The following is a 21044-nucleotide window of genomic DNA, read 5'->3' as shown; positions in this document are numbered from 1 at the left end:
TGAATAAACAGAGTTTGTGTTAGGTGAGCTGGTTGCTGGCTAACATGCGTACTGCCTCTGAGGAACCCACTGCAGCCAGGGCTAAGCAGGCATGCTCTGCAGGGGGGCTGCCGGGAGGGGAAAATGGGAGCCAAAAAAGTAGTGGCGGAGCGTGATTTGTCTCCTCAGCCCCCGGTGGGAGGATACTGCCTGCCCGGGGCAGCACTTCTTCCGCGCCTCTTCCAGCGGCTCAGGGATGTGAGCTGGCACAGGGAACCATGCGCACAGCCTGCTCGGGTGGGACACTGTGCCTGGGGACATGGGCTGAGGCAGTGTGAGGGGAGCAGGGCCGGGCACCCGCACACAGCAGGGAGCACGGCCTGACTGGCTCGGCCACACTGCGCACAGCCTAGGGGCAGCTCCCCAGCCGCCCCTCGGTGAGTTGGTGTTACCCCTAATTGCAGAGTCACCGGGGATCCGTTCCTAGGGCTTGTCACCAAAAGTTACAACTGGCCTGTGCCGACTGAGGAGAGGCTAGGACACAAAATATACCATGACTATTCCTGCGCATGAGGCATCCCCACCAAATTGGGGCACCTGAATGTGGTTTTACATGGGGTTCTTACACCCTTCAGTTGTTCGAGTACAACACAATTGGATCATCCCTAAAACTGGCACCACCTATTACTAATCAGAGTAAAACTTTGCAAAGCAGCGGTATTTCACAGAATCATAGAATCCCAGGTTGGAAGGAACCTCAAGGATCATCTGGTCCAATCTTTCTTGGCAAAAGCATGGTCCAGACAAGCTGGCCCAGCACCCTGCCAAATCTTAGACATGTCCAATGTTGGGGAATCCACCACTTCCCTAGGGAGATTATTCCAATGGCTGATTGTTCTCATTGTGGAAAATTTTCCTCTTGTGTCCAATCAGAATCTCCCCTGGAATAACTTGAACCCCATCACCCCAAGTGATTCCTTGTAAAAAGGGACTCTCCATCTTCTTTGAAGCCACCCTTTAAATACTGGAACGTGGTGATCAGGTCTCCCCTAAGCCTTCTTTTCTCAGGGCTGAACACACTCGGTTCTCTCAGCCTTTCCTCACATGGCAGGCTTCCCTGTCCTTGGGTCATCTTGGTGGCCTTTCTTTCTCTGGACCCTCTCCAGCCTGTCCACAGCTTTTTTGTATAGCGGGGACCAAAGCTGAACACCGTAATCCAGGTGTGGCCTGACAAGCACTGAGTAGAGTGGCATAATGACTTCTGTATCTCTGCTGGTGATGCCCATGTTGCTGCACCCCAGATCCTGTTGGCTTTCTTTGCCGCAGCAGCACAGTGTTCACTCACATTGAGCTTACTGTCCACCAGGACCCCCAGGCTCCCCGGCCGGGTAGATCCCAGCCTGTGCTGCACTCCTGCGTGATGTTTTCCCAGGTGCAAGACCTTACACCAGTCCTTGCCGAACTTCATAAAGTTCTTGTTAGAATCATAGAATCATAGGGTTGGAAGGGACCTCTGGAGATCATCCAGTCCAACCCCCTGCCAGAGCAGGGTCACCCAGAGCAGGTGGCACAGGAACGCCTCCAGGCGGGTTTGGAATGTCTCCAGAGACGGAGACTCCACCACCTCTCTGGGCAGCCTGTGCCAGGGCTCTGCCACCCCCAAAGGAAAGAAGTTCCTCCTCATGTTGTTAGCCTACTCTTCCAGCCTGTCCAGGTCTTCCTGCAGGGTGGCTCTGCCTTCCCAAGGTGTCCGCTTCCCCACTCCGTTTGGTGTCATCAGCGAAACTTCCCCAGCAAGCAGCACGCCGTCTGTGGCACTCCCGCTGCATGCCTGCTCAGCCGGGTGTCCCTGGAGTCGGTCTGGCTGGAGACACCGACCTGGGATGCCAGAGGCTGCTGGGAGGGTTTCCAAGACGTGTCAGAGGGGCTGGGACACCGGCGCGGGACACCAGCCTGGGACACTGGCGCTACCTCAGCTGACAGGTCCCCCTTCTCCCTCACGGCAGCTTGGAGCTGCTCCGAAGCAAAGCCCTTTTTTACCAGGCCCGGGCCGCACTTTACCTTGCTTTACTTCAGCATGAACAACGCCGGAGCCCCCGGTAAAGCCCCATCGCGGTGCGTCACTAACCCATATTAATTAATTAACGTTAATATACAGGCTCCGCGCCGATGGAGCCGCCGTTCCCGCCTCGGGCCGCTCCGGGCGCCGCCGCCCGCCCCCTGCCGGCCGGGAGGTCGCACGGCCGGAAGCGGCAGCGGGAACATGGCGCTGTACAGCGCGGCCGCCGCCGTCTTGCAGGGGCTGGAGCGCGGCGATGGCGGCATCAAAAGCCTGGTGTACAACAGCCGCTTCCCGGTGCGGGGCCGGGGAGGGCGGCGGCCTGGGGAGGGGAGGCCCGAGGTGGCGTGGGCCAAAGGCAGGGTGGGCACGGGGCGGTTGGGCCCGAAGCGGGAAGGCCCGAGGGGGTTAGGCCCAACGTGGGGAGGCCCAAGGGGGAGTTAGGCCCGAGGAGGGGCAGGCCCAAGGCGGGGAGGCCTGGGGAGTGTTAGCCCCGACGTGGGGAGCTCCGAGGGGAGGGAGGCCCAAGGCGGGGAGGCCCGGGGGGGGGTTAGCCCCGACGTGGGGAGCTCCGAGGGGAGGGAGGCCCGGGGGCGCCGGCGGCAGGCCCTGTTCCCATCCCCGGGTAGCCCCTGACTGCCCCACAGCACATCCGGCAGCTGTATGCCCTGGTGTCTGAGACCCTCCGCTACTCCCCGGTGCTGGAGAAGCTGCTGGCTGGCGCCGCGCTGCTGCAGGCCGAGAAGAAGCTGCCCCCGCAGCTGGCAAAGGTAGGGCGGGCCTGGGAGCCGCTCCTGGGTGGCGGGGACCAGGGTGGCACGGCTGGGCTCACCCGCATCCCCGCAGGTGCTGGTGTACGACCTGCTCTTTGGCAAGGGCCTGAAGTGCGGGGGCCGTTGGAAGGCGCTGGCCCGGCGGCACCGGGCCCGGCTGGAGGCTGAGCTGGCCCGTCTGAAGGTGCAGCAGAAAGTAAGCCGCAACGAGGACCTCCTGGCCCCGGTGCAGGCAGCAAGCCCTGGCGGTGAGTGGGCCTCGGGGTTGGGTGCTCTCCCAGTCGCGGGTGGCAGTGGCGGGTTGTGTCTGACCTGAACAACTTCTCCAGCCTCCCAGGTGCCGCGCTATGTCCGAGTCAACACCCTGAAGACTTGTGTGGATGATGTGATTGACTTCTTCAAGCGCCAGGGCTACTCCTACCTGGGCAAGGCAGCCAGGTAAGTGATTCCTTGCACCGTCCCACCTTCTCTGGGATGTCAGCGAGTGGCAAGGGCTTGGGGTGAGGTCCTGTGGGTTGAGGTTGAGGCGTTGTTGGTCTTGGTGCTTGTGGAGGGCAGGTTGGGGTCTCCGTCATTCCCCACTGTTACTTTCCACCTCTCCGGGTGCTGCCTGGTGCCAAAGTGGAGAGGAGGCCTGGGACAAAAAGGGTTCTCTGCCTGGGCTCTGGTGTGGGCACCGTGAAGCGGCACTGTGTGTTCATCCTCCCTGTGCCTCGTGGACAGCGTGGAGGAACTGAGAGCCCTCTCCGGGAAGAAATTCTTGCTGGATCTTCATCTCCCGGAGCTACTGGTTTTCCCTCCGCAGACAGACTTCCACGACAACCTGCTGTACACTTCAGGACACATAATTCTACAGGATAAGGTGGGGGAGCTGGGGAGCAGATGGCTGCAGGGACAGGAAAACCACTGACAGGTGGAGGGTTGTCCCCCTCCTACATTCCAAGGGCCGGGCTTGGGCCAGCTTTGCTGCAGCACTTGAACTCTAAGCAGAAGTTGTTAATGCAGCCTGCAGCTGTGGGGCTCCCCTGCGACTTTGCTTCTGTAGCTTGTAGGTACAGGATGAATTGCTCTGAACCGGGTTGTAAAAACGCCCTTGTAGGAGCTGGGGACCCACAGCTGGGAGGGGTATGGGGCTGTGGGCCGCCAGAGACTTCCAGTGGTGGATGGTGGTGGTGATGGGGTCACATAATCCCCATGTCAAGGAGGGACCTGGAGTGCTTGCTGCCCGCTCCTCTCACAGGGCTTTGCCCTCTTGCAGGCCAGCTGCCTCCCTGCCTTCCTCCTCGACCCTGCCGCCGGCTCCCACGTCATTGATGCCTGTGCTGCCCCAGGCAACAAGACCAGCCACCTGGCTGCCATCCTGAAGAACAAGGGGTGAGGGCAGGTTTGTGTGCTGGGGGGTCGGAGGGGGTGCAAGTGGCCCTGGTCCCCCTGAGTCCACAGAGAGCACAAGGAGAAGGTGGCAGGAAGCAGCCTGTCACCCCGCCCCACTAACTCAGGCCGATGCCTGCTTCTCCCTTTGTGGGCTGGGGGCTCTGTAGCGCTGGGCCATGCCATTGGAAGGGCCTGAGGGGACGTGAAGTTGTGTTGGGGTTCACTTCCCAGCCCCTGACCCCGGCTCTCTTCCCAAGGCCAACTCCTGCCTGGGGGAGCAGCTCCCGAGCTCTGCCTGCCCAGCAGATGGCCGGTGTTCAGGCCTGCTGGGGCAGCCTGCTGCTGTCGGTACGATTCCTGGGGCCGGGTGGGATCTTCATGCCTCTCTTGGGCACTGGGCTCTGCCTTCAGACAGATCTTTGCCTTTGATGTGGACACCAAACGCCTGGCCACCATGAACACCATGCTGATGCGGGCTGGGGTCACTGGCTTCCAGCTGGCCCAGCAGGACTTCCTGACGGTGGATCCCGGAGACCCCAAGTACAGCAAGGTGACCTACATCCTCCTCGACCCGTCCTGCAGCGGCTCAGGTAACGTGCGGGGCTCCATCCGCCCCACCTGGAGCCGTCTCTGGGTGCGTGGACCCCAGGTGACGGCTGCTCTCCCCGCAGGGATGGTGAACCGGCTGCCGAGGGAGGAGGCTGCCCCGAGCCCTGAGCGGCTGCAGGCGCTGGCCGGCTTCCAGCGCAAGGTCTTGAGCCATGCCCTGAGCTTCCCGGCTCTCCAGCGCCTGGTGTACTCCACCTGCTCGCTGCACCGGGAGGAGAACGAGGATGTGGTGCAGGCCGTGCTGCAGGAGTGGGGCTCGGCCTTCAGGTTTGCTGGCCTCGGGGGGCGCAGGGCCGGGACACGCTGCAGGGCTCGGCACTAACTCTTGTCCCACGTCACAGACTGGTGAACGCCTTCCCTTCCTGGCCTTGCCGAGGACTCGCTGCCTTCCCCGGAGCCGAGTGCTGCCTCCGTGCCTCTCCTGCAGACACACTCACCCACGGCTTCTTTGTGGCCGTCCTGGAGCGGTACGGGGAAGGAGCTGCTGCTCCCAGGTGAGAGCAGGGCCGCGGGGGGGCTTTGCCTGCCTCCAGCTGCTTTGGGGGGCCCATGGCCGGGTGTAGGGCTGCAGGGGGAGTTGGGGGGGAGAATACTGCATTCCTGGAGCGAGGAGGAGGAGGGGAGATGGAGGGCTCTGGCTGTAGCGGGTGTGGGTAGAGGGCAGGAGCTGCAGTCGTGTGGGGAGGGGGACCTCGGGTGCGTGGCTCAGGCTGTTGGCTCTTGTCCGCAGCTCCCTGCCTGCAGCAGCTGAGAACCCAGAGCACGGTGAGGGAACGGCACCAGGAACAGCTCCCAAGAAGAGGAAGAGGAAAAAGCAGCGGGTGAAGGAGTGAAATAACATTTTTAGGACTGCACGGTGCCCAGCTGGGGCTGGCAGGGAACACTCCTCCAGTGCCACTGTGGCCCCAAGGACAGCGGGGCCTCCGAACACAAGTAAAGCCTCTGCGCCAGCTGCAGCCATAGTGGAATTCTGTGACACCCTGCTCCCCTGGGACCGAGTGCCAACCCCTGGGACAGCCCTCGTGCCAGGGAGGGGGAACACCTCACCCAGGGCGGCCTCGGGAGGGCTGCAGGCAGTGCCAGTGTTCAGCATAACCCACCCCCCGCCCCCGTGTGCCCCCTGCAGGGCTGGAGTGCTCCAGCTGGATTAAGGGTGTTACTTTACCTTGTTTCCTTAAAAATCCTTACCCGGGCCTGGTGCGGGGTTTCAGAAAAGCCTTTGTAACGATGAAAACGGATTAAAGTTTCTCTTTCTTCTGTCATTTCCAGCATGTTTGTGTAGTTTTGCCCTGAAATTGCATAGCTCATAGCTGAGGCAAAGGCGGTGAGGGGCGCGGGGGGAGAAGCGAAATAATAACGATGATCTCGTCCTGCCTATGAACAGGGGAACACACACGCCGGAGGGGGTTTGAAAGGGGTGATGTGTACTGCACCAGCATCGGGCCCAGGAATCAAACACGGTCCAGGCAGATGTGAACACAGTCTTTTTATTTTAAACCAGGGACATAAGAAGCAAGGAAAAAAAAAATAAATTGCACATTCACACTAAAATCCTCATCAGCCACACCAGGAATGATCCAAGTCTTCAGTTTGAGTTAAAACTCAGCCTTCCCCCACCCCGGCCACACACGGCCGCCCAGGCCCAGGGCTCTCTCCCAGCAGGGTCTGTGGGGCAGGGAGGGGACACAGCCCGGCTCCTCACTTGCCACCGAAATGGGGCAGCTATGGGGGGGTGGGGGGGGGGCAGCACCGACAGCCAGTTGCTCCACAAGGCGCACCTCACCTGCTCGTCCTCACCACCCTCTGCCACACTGGTCTTGCTGGAGTTGACCTGGCCAAACCCCAGCCCTGGCCGCTGCGCCCCCACAGCCACTGTCCTGCCTTGTGTCACCGCTGCCCGGGAGGGCTGGGGAGCTTTTCAGCTCCTTTCTCAAACCCTGCAGACAGGTTTGCCCAGGCTGGCTCCTCCTGCTCTTAACAGCCTGCTGGGAGGGGAAGGCTAGAAATCCCCTGCCAGCACCAGTGCCTGCTTGCACAACCTCTGTCCCCACTCGCTAAGGGGCTGTGTCCCCTGTGTGCCACACAGAGCTCGGTCACCTGCCCCGCTCCTTCCGCCTGCTGGGAGAGATACCTTCTTCCTGGAAAATGACTCGGCACCATAACGCACAAGAGCTCCTGCTCCTCATGCCCAGAGAAAGAATTAAAAAAAAAAAAAAAAAAAGTTTTAATCACATCCACGTACATCACATTTTAAAATTAAGGAGCTGATGTCACCGGCCGGGAGGAGCGGCGCAGCGGCAAAGCCCGCGGGACAGAGCTGCCTTTCCCCGGTACAGCTCGTTCCCGGGGGGCAGAGCCGGGGCAGGGGCTGCTCCTCACTGGGCTGCGACGGCGCAGCTCAACTCTACCGACAGCGCTGCGGGGTCTGGCAACCTCACTGAACCAAGCTTGAAGGAATTCAAAGGCAATTTAGCTTAAATATAAAAATAAATTTTTATTTTGTTAAAAAACGTTTAAATATTTGTTTGTGATTATTATTTTTTTTTTTATTATCTTTTTTTTTTTTTTAATTTAGATTTCAGCAGACACACACACTCACACGGCTCGGAGAGTAAAAAACCCGGCAGCAAAACACTCCTGGAAGTGGTGGGGAGCCTGCGGGCAGGGGTGCCTGTCCCTTGCCCGGGGGCAGGGTGGGGGGCAGCTCTCGGATGACCCCCAGCTCTGGCAGTCTCTTCTCCTAGGAGCCCTCACTCAGGCAGAGGAAGGGCCCCGCTCCCGGCTGGATGGGAAGAGGGGAGGCAGCACCATAGCTCCTAAGAGCCGGTAAAACCCAAAAAGGAGGGGGATGAGCTAAAAATGAAAAAAAAAAAAAAAAAAATAATTTGGATTTAGGGGCGGGGGGGGGGGGGGGGCGAAAACCCATCTGCTCTGGATTCCTTCTGTTAGCGGCTCCAGAGCCCTCTGAGGTGGGGAGGGGACACCAGGAGAGAGGGGAAGGGAGGGGAGAAACTGCCAGGGCTGGAGTCCGTGCCCCCCGACCCGGCTGCCTGCTTTTCAGTTACAACGGCAACAAGAGAACTCCCCCAGCGCGAGTAGCCACGCAGTGATGCTACTGTCAACACCCAATTAGCCAGGGCGCATCGCCCGCGAAGGGACGGGCAACCCCCCCCAAAAAAAAAAAAAACTCCAAACAGCAAATCCGGCATAACCAACATGCCGCCACGCACACGGTTCAGTTCTTCCTCCAAACTCGATTCAATGAGCGCATGGAAACGGGAGCACGAATAAAGCAAAACAGAGGGGGGGGGATTTTACACGAGCAGGGCAGGGGGAACCCGTGGCCTGGTGGGGAGCAGCTCGGTGCCCAGGAGAGGGGTGGAGGGACCCCCACCCCACACCTCCGCCTGGGGGCCCAGCCTATGGCGCATCCTCAGCTGGAGGTCCGATGAGAGATTTAAGTCACAGCGTTGGGGTCGTCACCCAGCTGCAGAAGCCGGGCTGGTCACCCATGGCACCGAGACGCCCCGCACCAGGCTGGTGCTAACCCCAGCTCGTGTTCTGCAGGGACGGCAACGAAGCAGAGCCCTCCGGAGGGAGCGTGTTCACCAGGCCACAGGATGAAACTAACGGGGAAAGATTTTGGGACCCGGTGAAGACGGCATCCCTCATCAGCCCGGGAAGCACGGCCAGGCTCCAAGCAGGAACACGTGGCTCTGCCGGCTGCCACACTGCGGGGCAGGGGGCTGAGTGCTGGGGAGGAGGAGGACACGGGAACAGCTAGAAGCAGCAAAAGGGGAAAAATTTACACGTTTTGAAACATGGCAAAATAAAGTGGGGGAGGAAACGTGGCAGATATGTACAGAGGTTCATCCAGCCTTGACTGTGGAACTGTTCAAGTAAGGAGTTTGGTTTAATCCATGCCACCCTGGTTAATGCCACCCAGCATGGTCTCTGGCTGGCATCAGACAGGGGCCTGGCCCCGTCACCACTGGTCCCCGCCATGGGGACTGCTCTGGCCCGGAGCCCCCGCAAGGCGCGCGCAGGGGCTCCCTGCGCAGGCCGGCAGCGGGGGCCAGCAGCACCGGAGGTTACTTTTTGCGGATGTGCTGTCTCCGTGCCTGCAGCCGCTGGCGAGCGCCCATCTTGGATCCTGCCCCGATGGAAAAGGCAGGGGTGGAGGAACCTGGAAGCAGAAAGGTTGCTCAGGTCTCTGCAGCCTCACTCAGGGCTGGCATGGAGGGTAGCGTAATCCCTGTCCTGGGGGGAAAGGAAGGTTTCGCGCCCCCTGGAGCCCAGCAGGTACCACCCGAGCCGGCTCCCAGAGCACAGCCTGGCCCTTCTGCCATCCCCAACCCGAGGGGACAACATGACCCATCAGCTTCCCAAGGCTGAAGCACCAAATCCTTACCGAAGGAAGTACCGACTCCTCCGAAGCCCGAGGCAGGAGTGCTGGGCGTCCCAAACGAAAGGCTACTGCTTCCGCTCCCCACTGCTCCCGGGACGGGCGTGCTTTGCCCGAAGGTAGGCGCAGGAGTTCCTGGAAAGCAACACACCATGATGAGCTGGGGTCAGCAAAGGAGGAAGAGCCTGGCCTTCGGGAGCCAGCGGCACCTGCAGGAGACACAGATCTCCCTCTGGGGGCTGAAGCACCAAGTCCCCCGGAACCAGCCTGAGAAACCCTTTTGATGCAAGAAGTTGCACACTCATGGCAATCCCTGCACTCTCCTGCCAGCAGGGCAGCACAGGAGGATTTGCAGGCCAGGGAAAAACAAAGGCCTCTCTCTTTCTAGATCAAGTAGTTGCTCAGCATGTGGGTTTCAGCTCTGTGGGAGGCGAGACGGCCCAGCGAGGGCGCAAAGCAGTAGGCAAAACCTCAGAGAATGAGCAAAAAAGTGATGGTGATGGCTGGCTGGCAGCGTTTCTACTCGCCAAGAAGCTCTAGATCGCTTTTAAGCGCTGTCGAGACCTTGCAGGGCACCCGGCTGGGCTCAGCACCCACATGGAGCTGGTGCATTCAGAGGGGCCAAGGAGCAGAATTTAAGGATTCCCCTCCACCACTGAGGGCTGGGGACCCAGAGAGTGACAGAAGCGCCTTCGCATGACAAGGTCCTGCACGGCAAGAGCACCAGCCCCTCCCGGGCTGCTGAGCCTGGGGAGCCCAGCAAGGTCTGGTAGGAAAGCTGCTGCCCAAACCGAGCCCTGGCCTTTCACCCCCCCCCGAGAAGGTCCATCCGCCCTGATTTACCTCCAAACACGGGCTTGTTGTTGGGCGTGCTGGGCACGGTGAAGGCAAAGGGCGTGCTCTGATTCTGCGCGCCCAGAGTGCTCTGCGTCAGGGAAGAGCCAAACGGCGCTGCCGCTGGGGCCGCCCCGCTCTGCCCAGCCCCAAAGCTGAATGCCACGGTGGGAGAGCCAGTGCTCAGGGCAGGAGTGCCGATCCCAAAGGCGCCGGCAGAGGGGCCTGGCTGGGCAGTCGCCCCGAAGGTGAAAGGAGAAGGGGTGGTGCCGAAGACGGCAGTGCCGGTGCTGCTGCTCGTGGTCTGCGTGGTGGAACCGAAGCTGGCGGTGGTGGAGGTGGCTGTCCCAAAAGAGAAGACCGACGTGGTGGTTCCGAACGCCGCCTGGGTGCTGCTGGTGCCGAAGGAGCCCTGGGCGCCGGCTGTGCCAAAGGCTGGCTGAGCACCGCTGCCAAACGCCGGCTGAGCTGCGGACTGTGCCACAGGGGCTCCAAAACTGAACGGGGGGGCAAAGTTGATGGGGCCAGCAGCGGGCTTGCTGGCAGGCGGCTGGCTCTCCGCGGCACCGGCGCTGAAGGCAGGCTGACTCACTGCACCAGGATACGGTGGCGGCGGCTTCGCGCTTGTGCTGAATGAACTGCCAAAAGCTGAAACGGAGGAGCCAAACGTCAACGTTGCTTGACCCGTGGTGGCTGGGGTAGAAGAGGTCAGCGTGGTGCCCCCAAATATGCTAAAGCCCACAGTGGTGGTAGGAGCCATTGAGTTTGAAGGTGCTTGGCCAAAGGCAGGGCCTCCTGGGACACTGGTGGTGGCAGTGACTGTTGCTGGAGGTGGCTTTCCAAATTGGAACACGGGCCCTGGGGTGGCAAAGCTGGTTTCTGTGCTGGGAGCTGAGCTGGCCGAGCCCCCAAACACAAAGGGCTGTGACGTGCTGGTAGACGTGGCAGCAGTGACGGTCAGGCTGGTGGTGGGACCGGTGGAGGCAGGCGGGTTGAGTCCAAAGCTGAAGACAGGTTTAACGGTGGCATCTGTGGAGGAACTCTGTGTGGTGGCAGTCGTAGCTGCAGTGGTGAAGATGACGTTAGGGAGACCTGTGAATCCTGCCACGGTAGTCGTGGAGGCTGCTGACAGATCTACGGCCGAGGCCGGCTGGGACGTTGGTTTGAAGGCAAAAGGAGAGGCCTTCGCTGGAGATGAAGCTGTGGTGACGCTGCCGAAGATGGGCTTGAACATGGTGGTGGTGGAGGATGTTAAGGAAGGGCCTGAGCTCGCAGACACGGTGACTGTAGCGGAGACGACAGCTGTAGAGGGTGCTGCGCTCTCGCTTTTCGGCAAAGCGCCAAAGATGGGTTTGAAGACCGGGGTCGTGGTGGGCACAGCAGTGGTTGTGGTGGGCACCGCAGTAGCCGTGGTCATTGCAGGCTGGCTGGCTGGAGGGGTGTTCAGCATCCCGAAGAGGATGTTTGGCTTCGGGAAGGAGGGAGGCTTGCTGGGGGTTTGGCCCAGCTCCGTGAATGCAGGAGATGCCAGGCTGCTGGGGGCCTGCACCCCCAAGGCAGGGGGGGCAGCAGGGGCAGGCACACTCAACACAGGCGCAGGCTTGGTGTCAGCAGAGGTGGCCGGCAGAGAACTTGACTCCAGTGATACAACAGGAGCGGGTGGCTGTGCGGCTGATGAAGGCGGCTGGGACGCTACCGCAGCTCCAGTGGAATCTGGAAAGGGGCAGAGAGCTTATTGAGGGACAGGGGGTCACCTACAGCCAGCCAGCCCTCCTGCCAGGCTCCCACCCTGCTGCTGCAAAGGCTCCCGGAGCAGCACCTGCCCATAACAGACAGACCCAGCCCTCCCCGCTTACTGCAGCTCCCGACAGGCCTCAGTGTCCCCAAACTCGCCCCTCAAAGACCTGCCTGCCAGCTCCACTGCCAACAGAGCATCTGAACAGGGAGTTTTGCTACCTGCATCCCGCAGAGGCAACGCAGAGCACCCACTGCACCTGCCTTGCTCTGCCAAAGTCCGGCTCTGCTGACCCTCCTCCTCCTCACCTGCCACTGTGGGCGCAGGCTGGCTGCTCTGCATCTTCTTCAGGCTGTCCAGGAGCGAGTTGGTGCTGGCCAGGGCAGGAGCTGTCGAGGTAGGCACAGGCCCTGGGGAGGTCACGGTGAATGCCAGCGGCTTGGACACGGGCGTAGTCTCTGCAGTGGTGCTGGGGACCGTATCTACTCAGAAGGAGCAAGAAATCAGGATCTGCAGCTCACTGCAGGGGACTACCCCTTAGCAGAGCTTCCCCAGTGCGTACAGCAACCGCATGAACAACCCACAGCTCTGGCCCCTAGGAACCTCACCCATCACCCTGGGGACCCCAGGGCATGAGCTCTGCTAAGTCTGAAGGCACCAAGAGCTTCCCCAGATGTCAGGACCAGGTGGGAGTGTGGCCCAGGAGCCTCCCCAGCCTGTGCTACGCAGACATGCCACTGCCCCGCCAGCCCTGGCCCTGGGTTTCTACTCCTTGCCATTCCCTCCATATTCCCCATCCATCCTTACCAGCCTTATCCTCCAAGACTTTGTTGAACCACTGCAACGTTGCCTTCTTCTCCGCATCCAGGTCCTCCGACGTGATGGAGTAGCCCAGCTGAGGTGGCGGGGGCTGCCAAGAGAGAGCAGCAGCTTAGCTCCTTCTCAGGGAAGCCGGCAGAGCCTCTCTGAACGTATGGTGAAGGCTGGCCGTCGCAAGACCCGTGAAGCAGGTGGTTCTGCCACAGCACGCTACCGCGGAGCTCCGATTCCCATTCATTTTGGCCCCCGGCTTGGCGCTGAGGGCACGGCAGACCTTCCCCAGGCCATTACCTGGTCCGGCAGCAGGCAGCACAATCACGCACAGCCCACCAGACACTGGGGCTGGGGATAGCGTCACTTCCCACTCGGCCAAGGACGGGGCCTCCTTCCTGAGGGCAGGCAGGTCAGTCTCCCCCCAGCCCTGCAGAAATTGCAGTGAGCACATTCTATCGCCAGAGGAGGGCAAAAGGGGCTGCGAGACAGCGACGTACCAGCGCCAGCTGGTCCCCCCGGCGAGACGACAGCAACGGGATCTTCCGCTTGCGCTTCCCGCTGCTCCCAGACGCAGATGGCGGGCTCAGGGAATTCTGCTTCTTCCGCACCGGCGTCTCCACCGCTACAGAAGGAAACAAGTCAGGACGGGCTCTGGGCAGAGGAGGCGTTTGGCTTGTACCAACAGGGTTGTCCCTTCTGACCCCTCTTGATGACCCATCTCAGAGGGCCGAGCCAGGAGCACAGCTTTAAGCTGAGGACAAAGCTGCAATGCCCTGGAAGAGCAGTTGGCCGCAACACATCCCAGGGCAGTCTGTTGTTACAAGGGCCTACTGAGGCTCCGCACGGCAGCAGCCCCTTCCCATCTCCATGGATGGGCCTCACACGCTGCCTACCCAAACCACAAACCACGCCAACTGTGTGAGCCACATCTAGTGCTGTGCCACAGGACCTTATCTGCAATGGGCACAAAGGGTTTCCTCTCCATTTTAGCTGAGGAAGCATTGGAATTAGCTCAGCCTGGAATCAGGGTGCTACCTGTACCACAGCGGGTCTTGCCCCAAGGCTGACACCCGACCCCTTGCAAGCCAACTTCCAGGCAGGCGCTAGCACACCGCCACTGTCAGCACCCCTTGCTTATCACCTCGAAATCCTCTAGGGCAGCCGCTGAGGCCAGCAGAAGTACCACTGCCTTGGGACCAGCACATTCCTAGTTTCCTTGTGACTCCTCAAGCCAATCCCACCTGCAGACCTCGGCTACCTCCAGTCCTGCTGCTGGCTTGTGCCGCTGGCCCATCCAACCTGCGCACAGAGCTGGGGCCCACCTACGCTCACCTTTCTCTGTCTGCAGTTCCTTGTCCGATTTCACTGGAGTGGAAGCGTTGGAGCGATGCAACTCCTCCTCCCTGCGCAAGTGGGAGAGCGTCAGTTAGGGTCAACCCCAGGCTTGGCTCCAACCCCACGGAGCAGGATGAGACCAAAACCACCAAGGACTCCCACCAACATCCCCGGTGTGTTTCTTTGCCTCCACCAAACAACAGACGTCAGGACAACAGCCTTGCCCTCACTGCACCAGCCTGAACGCGGCTCCAGGCAGCAGAGCTGCTCCCCTCCTCAGGACCCCAGCTCAGCCGGGCTGCAGAGCCTGTGCACCCTCCGCAGGAGAAGTCGGCATCAGGGCGGCAGCTGGGGGTCCCAGACAGGAGCCACTGCCCCTCACAGGTCCCTGGCCTGGACCCACCCTGTCACCAGAGCTGTTGTGTTGGTTTTAGTTCTGACATGAGCTCAGGTCCTCCTCTGAGCCGGGAGAGGAGAACAAGGGCCTGCGCTCCAAGGCAGGTGCTAAAATACAACCCTACTGTAGCTCCTGTGAATTGTTTTTGAGGAAATGGAAAAAAAAAATCGGGGCCTGTTTCTTCCCAATGTTTTGGCAACCAGCAACTCAGGCCACACCAACGCCACAAGGCAATGTTGCCTCTGTGGCAATCTGAGCCCTTAACTCTCTAACGCGGCCTGGGAGCAGGGCAGAGACGGTGCAGCTCAGTGTTGCCGGCAGGACCACAGTGTAACAAGGCGGCAGGGACGCCAGGGGGTTTCCACACCAGTGGGTGACCCAGCAGCCACGTCTCAGAAAGGGGCCTGGACTGTCCTGGCTCCGGTAGAGAGCAGGACTCAGGCACTGGGATGGTTGGGAAGGCGACTGCTCTCTTCCCGGCTGGCATCGACAAGCGGGCACTCGCTGGGCGAGCAGCTGGTTACCTGGCTTTCTTGAGAGGCCACTCCGGTGTCTGAGAGCGGGATGATGCTGGGCTGGAGAGCGGGGACACGCTCACACCACTTCTCTTCCACAGCTGGAACAAAGAGAGAGACCAGCAGTAACTCAGGGAGCATAGCCTCCCATCCTCCTGCTTGCCCACAGATTAAATCCCATCCCCCACGGCCGTGGCTAATGAGCCCAGAGCCTCTCTGGCTTCAGCACTCCTTAACCCCCTCCTCCACATTCCATGGAGCACAAAGTCTGGCCACCCCAAAAGCAAATCTCTTCTGGGAGCAAGCAGCCCCCAGGCTCGTTTCAGCCTAGCTGAAAGGACAGGGAGGGAGAACGCTGCTGTCAGATGCCGGCTCCTGACTTCGTGCGGCACAGGACGAGGCCGCCCAGCTGTCTCAGACACCCTCACGTGCTGCTGCTCTGGCAGGAGCAGACCACCTCCTCACCGAGAGCTCAGAGTGGATGGGGCCCATCTCAAGGATTTTAGACTCACCTCAGCCAGAGGAAACCTTTCCCTACCGATATATCCTGGAGGAAACCATTCCCCACACAGACCACAGAGCTCCACTAGCCACAGCTACGTCCCATCGTCACATCTGCAAGCCTGACCCGGGATGCGCGCAGTGTTTTATTACAGCTCAGCGGCTGCTGAGGGGACCTGGGTCAAAGTGGGAGTGCACAGCTCCAATACTTGCTGACTCTAACTGAAAAGGTGGCAGCGTAGCAAAGTGATTTTTTTTTTTTTTTTTTTTTTCCTTTCACCAGGATCTATCTGCTCTAACAGATAGATTCGGCCAAGGCTGAATTGGGAGGGGAAAAGAACCTCCTCCTTTCTTTGGTGTAAAAAAAGCGGGACAGCTCAGCCTGGGGACTGCCCCAGCAGCGTGCACCGAAGGGCAAGAAAACATCGCTGCCAGCCCAGCAGCCTGCCTAACCCTCTGGGAGACGAAACTGTCCGGCTGAGCTGTGCCGGGGATGCCCCGCAGTGATCGCGGCCAGGCACCCAGCGACACTGCTCTCTTCTTCCGAGCCTGCGGTTTGAGTTACACGGGGCAATCCCAGCGGAAGGTGGAGCCACGCCACACTGCGCTCCGGCGCTGCCTTCGGCAGGGTGTTTCCTACCTGTGAGAGGCCCCGGCTGGAGCTATAGGAGCTGGCGATGGCATTGCGGATGGAGCTGGGAATCCCACCAGCGTACGTATTGTTGAGGGAGCTCATGGAAGAGGTACGTGACCTCTTGTTTGAGCAGTCATCCAAGCAGTGCGAGACAAGGCTCCTCTTCAGAGAGCCAGGCCTAGAGGAGATTAAAGAAGATTTTATGAGCTCCCCACCACTCTGCCCACAAGTCCTTTAAATGCAGGGCTGGTGGAGGAAAGCAACCCTGCTCTTTCTCACAGCGCAGGGCTTGGAACGAGGCCTCAGCAGTGGCACAGCCCTTACGGCCACCAGCCTGCGCTCAGGGTGACAGCCTGAAGGCATGGGCACAGCCTCTCTTGCTCTCCCCTGAAGCTGGGCTCTGCAAGCAAAAGCCAAGCACCTTTTCCAGAGCCTGCAGGCTTTTGGACTCCCCTCCCAGCTCACAGCAGTTCCTTTGGCCCGACGGGCACTTACTTGGGTACGAGAGAGGCAGGAGCACCATTGGCTACCAGGGGCTCAAATGCCGACTGCCCACTTCCACTGCTGTCATGGCGCCTGCAGGAGAGAGAGCAGAAGCCTGTGGAAGTGTGGGGGCGGCAGAGGCAGGGGCTGTCCTCCCAGCCTTGGGAGAAGACCCCTTCCAGGTGGGCTCAGCACTGAGAAAGCACAAACCTTGCATTTTTCTTGTCACCCAGTACCCGCGGACAGAGGTTTTCCCCATCCATATGCTGCTGTGGATTTTCCCTCCGCCCAGTCCCATCCTCCCCGAGCTGGGCAGAGTAGTTTTGACGTAACAAAATCTTTGCTCAAATCCATTATTCTAAGCCAAAACATTTCAGAGCCTCAGCAGCTCACTTCTGAAACAGACCTGAGCTCCGAAACTCAGCTCTCCTACCTCTTCCTAGCCAGTGCCCTGGACTGTTTGAGTCCGAAACCAAATGCCCCTTCCCACAATGATTCACGAAGATCTGAAGTCTGAACGTCTTCAAGCAAACGCTGCTGTGAAGCACGAGCTCGAGGTGTACGATCAGCCTGTCACTTAGCCCAGACACGTCCCTCAAGCTCAAGCCCGCTGACCCCACCACACAGGCGATCCAGCGCTCTCCAGCTGATGCAGGCTCCTTTCTGCGCTCAAAGGTCGCAGGATTTTCTGCCTACAAGCATTCTTTGTGCTTGCCAGGCTTTAATACCTTGAAAATTGGCTTTCGGGGCAGAGCTGGGTATCGGCATGTTAAAAAAATAGAATAAAGAAAAAAAACCCAAGCTGATTCTCTCTGCACCCATCCTGTTGCTGTCCTGCTCTGATCTTATGGGGCTCAGACTCACCAAGCCGAAGCAAAGGCGGCGGAGAGGACGGCATGCCCTGCCGCAGCAGGAAGGCAGCCGGCGGCTCCCTGCAAACTGCCGCTCATCCCACTGTGCCCTCCAGGCCACCTCCATCCAGCAGCAGCCCCAGTGCGGCACCTGGGGCAAAGCGCCCGGGCACTGCCCAAACTGCTCTTCTGTGGTCTCTCGGCTCCCGCTCAAGCCCAGGCAGGCAGCCCCGGCACACACTGGGCAGAGGGGCGCGAGGCAAATGGCCTCCACGTACACACAAGTGGGAAGGACAAAAAATAGGAGGGAAGAACGGCAAGGCAGCACTGTGCCCGGGAAGTCAGAAAGGCTCCGGCAGACCTCGGCACCCAGGATTTATGCCTTGTCCTTCCCAGAGCGCTGGCAAAGACACTGCATCCTCATTTCTTCGAGCTCAGAGCTGGAAATCGCTGACCTTGACTAACAAAAGCAAAAGATAGTCTCTCTTGTTTACCCTTGTGCTTCACCTCCTTTTGCTAGCTACAGCGCACGAAGGAAGCACGCAGATCTTTTTAAGCGCGATGCTTCCACTGGGGCTGTAAGACTTGGGGATCCCGTCTCTCCTGGGGCTGACCGAAGGACAGAGCTGATAAACCTACAGCAGATACCAGCATTTCCCACCACGCTTCCCCAAGTCTGCGAACCCCCGTGATGACAGAAGCCACTTTCCTGCCAAGATTCCCCAACCCACATCCCAGCCTCTCCCAACCCCAGCAACGCAGGGGAACACACTTGACCCAGGAGGTTGCCCGGACAAAAACATAAGCCACATCCCTTTGATCTCAAGGACAAAACGAAGTCTCGGAGGACTTTCCGACACAGCCCAGAGGGCCGGGTGATGGGCTGTGCTTCCTCTTTGCGGCTCACTTCCCACAGCACTTCTCCAGCCCACACTCCTGGTCACACCGGGCCCAGCGTGCTCTCTGGGACACATCCTATTTGTCACCACTGAAACGGGAGCCCCGTTTACGACCTTCCCAACACCCTGGCAGCAACCTGGACTGCTGGCTTATTACCTTCTCTTGTTCTCTTGATCATTCCCAAATGCCTGGTCCTCATCCTCCTCTTCCACCACAGCCCTCTTCCTGCTCTCCCTGATGGCATTTAGCACGGTCTCTTTCGCACATGGGTCCGGGCTGCTGCTGGCCGGAAAGGCCAGGGGCGAGATCAGCTGCTCCAGGCTGCGATGCAAAGCGAACCACAGTGTTAGGAACATGGGGAACCCCAAAGCGAGACCTGCCCCCCCAAACCTGGTGTCCTGGCTGTCCCCCCCAGCAGTGGGGGGGAAGGGCTCTCTCATAAAGCCTCTCCGGGCGGTGTGGATCCCGCAATCCTTCCCGCAAGGCTCAGGATGGGGATGGAGATGTCACTGCCAGACCGGGACCCCTGTGTGCTCCCCGGGGCACCGCACGGGACAGCACGGCTGGCTGAGGGCCAGGTAACCAGCGCCCTCCCCTCACCCTCTCCCTCCCTTCCCTTCTCCCCGTGCAGTCCCATCACGGGGGGGACTGCCCACGCCCGAGGCCAGGCCGAAGCTGGGCCCGGTCGCCACTCTGGTACTCACGCTGGGGAGCGGGCCACGCCGGCGGCCGGCGGGGCGATCCTCACGGTGACGGGGCTACGGAGGGGGGCGGCCCGGCGAGCCCAAGGCGCGCTCCGTGGCGAGTAGCCCTCCCAGCGAGCGGCGGGCAGACCGACCGGCACCGCGCTGCGGGGCTGCGGCAGCGGGTACCGGCGGCGGGGGACGGCCGGCGGGGTCCTGCGGGGGGGGACAGAGAGGTCAGCGCCGCCGCGCCGCGGGGCTCCTCCGGCCGCCCTCCCTCCCTCCCTCCCTCCCTCTTTCTCGCCCTCCCTCCCCATCGCTTACCCGAGGCCCAGGCGGCGCAGCGGGGCCCTAACGGGCCGGCCCGAGGCGGCGGCCGGACCACCGTTAGCGGCGGCTTTACCGGGCGGGCGCGGCGCGGGCGGGCCGGGCCGCATGGCGCACCAGGCCCCCGCCGCGCCCAGCGCCGCCGCTCCCAGCAGCGCGCCCCGCAGCAGCAGGCAAGCCAGGGCCAACGCCAGGGCCAGCGCCGCCGCTGCCGCCGCCATGGCCGCCGCGCCCCGCCGCCGCCCGCGCCCCGCGCCCGGCACGGCCCCCGCCATCCCCGCGCCGCCCGCCCGGCATGCACTGCGCGCCGCGGGGCGGGGCCTGCCCGCCGCTGGGGCGGAGCCTCCCGTCCCGCCCCCCACCCCGCGGCCCCTGGGTGGCCCCTGGTGGCCCCGGCCCCGACCCACGCGGGACCCCACCCGGACCCCGGCGTCGTCCCCGTCCCATCCCCACTAGTGTCGCCCACCTCCGGCCCCAGCCCACCTGCCCATGTCCCCACTCTGACCCTCCCGCCCCCCCCCGTCCGGGTCCTCCTGTCCCCAGACCCCGTCCCCGCCCCTCCCCCACCCAGATTCCCATTTCCCCGTCGTCGTCCCCCGCAGTGCCCCTATTGCCACCCCAACCCCCCTGTCCCCGCTCTCCCCACCCCTACGTCGCCATCCCCATCCTGTCCCTTGCAGCCCCCCCACACCCTCCCAGCCTCTGTGTCCCCCGCTGCAGCCCCCTGCCTCCTCCCAGCCTCTGTGCCCCCCCTGTCCCAGCCCCTACGGTCACCCGCGTGTCGCCCATCCTGACCCCACCCCATCCCTGCCCACGTGTGACCCAATGCTGCTGGGACCCATAGGCACCGTCTGGCATCTGCCTGTTCCCGGTCACCTGCACGGCCAGCCCTTGTTCCCCTGCCCTGGCTAGAGGCTGCCACCGCCACCAGCCCGCTCTGTGGGGCAGGGCTGGAGACGAGCCACCCCACGCAGTGCCGGGGACCGTGGGAAAGCCACTCTGCCTGGCTGCACTGCTGGGTTCCTGGGGGACATGGGGATCCAGCTTCTGAGGCCCCGCTGTGTCCTGCAGAGCGGGGAACCATGGCAGGGACCGCAGCAGGGATGATGGCACAGACCATGCAGAACACGGCTGTGGGGACAGGCTGTCACAGGGCCTTTTGCAGCCCAAGGGTGCCAGGTGGCACTGGCAGGGCTGGGGGAGGCTGGGTGCTGCCCAGGGTGGGAGGGTACCCCGGGAAGGTGACATCCTGCTGAAGCATCACACCAGGGAGGGGACATTCCCCTGAGCATCCCTCTGTCCACGGCTCCCACAGGCCACCCAGCAGCAGGACCCCGTGCCATGGCCCTGCCAGGGAGGGCAGGGTGCTCTGCACAGCCCCGCCACTGTAGTGTCCCTCACCCAGGAAGGCACCGGGGTGGTGGGGAGCCCACACCCACCCCTGCTCCTTGGAGCTGAGCAGGGACCAGGTCCTGGTCCCCTCCCGAGGACCAACAGACGTGACATGTAGGGTGGCCCTGGGGACAGAGCTGGGAGGGGGACACCATCGCCAGAACATCACACAGGTCATCTCGACAGCATCTCCTCAAGTTATTTTTCTGGGGGTACACACCAGCAGGGCAGAGCCCCAGGACCCCTGTGGTGACACAGGTCCCCTGCCACCCACACTGGAGCTGGCAGAGCTGGGCTGAAGGCTTTATTGAAAAATCGAAAACACACAACATAGTAATTATTATTATACAATGAAAAAAAAAAAAAATCAATCCAACCTGCAGCGGAGAGGCACCCCTGCCATCCCTGTCACCAGCCGCCAGTGCCAGGGACCGCGGGGGGGACA

General features: G+C 61.3%; 2 protein-coding genes across 2 annotated transcripts; one reads left to right on the top strand and one right to left on the bottom strand.

Moving 5' to 3' along the window:
• Positions 1-2200: 2200 nt before the first annotated feature.
• NSUN5 (NOP2/Sun RNA methyltransferase 5) lies at positions 2201-6056 on the top strand. Its single transcript, XM_074595875.1, has 10 exons — positions 2201-2335; positions 2686-2808; positions 2885-3059; positions 3141-3249; positions 3535-3673; positions 4070-4185; positions 4597-4775; positions 4857-5061; positions 5136-5288; positions 5525-6056. Exons 1-10 carry the CDS (start codon positions 2243-2245, stop codon positions 5625-5627), a joined length of 1395 nt encoding a protein of 464 aa, XP_074451976.1. The 5' UTR covers positions 2201-2242; the 3' UTR covers positions 5628-6056.
• A 209-nt stretch (positions 6057-6265) lies between these two features.
• LOC141746774 (nuclear envelope pore membrane protein POM 121-like) lies at positions 6266-19482 on the bottom strand. The gene is made up of 13 exons (XM_074595870.1): positions 19205-19482; positions 18902-19096; positions 18354-18518; positions 16459-16539; positions 15970-16141; positions 14838-14929; positions 13914-13984; positions 13079-13203; positions 12576-12678; positions 12077-12250; positions 10043-11746; positions 9206-9334; positions 6266-8980 (listed from the first exon to the last, which is right to left on the bottom strand). Exons 1-13 carry the CDS (start codon positions 19480-19482, stop codon positions 8886-8888), a joined length of 3384 nt encoding a protein of 1127 aa, XP_074451971.1. The 3' UTR covers positions 6266-8885.
• Positions 19483-21044: the final 1562 nt, after the last annotated feature.

The sequence above is a fragment of the Larus michahellis genome, chromosome 7 (assembly GCF_964199755.1).
Source record: "Larus michahellis chromosome 7, bLarMic1.1, whole genome shotgun sequence".
NCBI classification, from domain to species: domain Eukaryota; kingdom Metazoa; phylum Chordata; class Aves; order Charadriiformes; family Laridae; genus Larus; species Larus michahellis.
The sequence above is the reverse complement of the archived record's forward strand: the minus strand, read 5'-3'. Positions and strand labels throughout refer to the sequence as shown.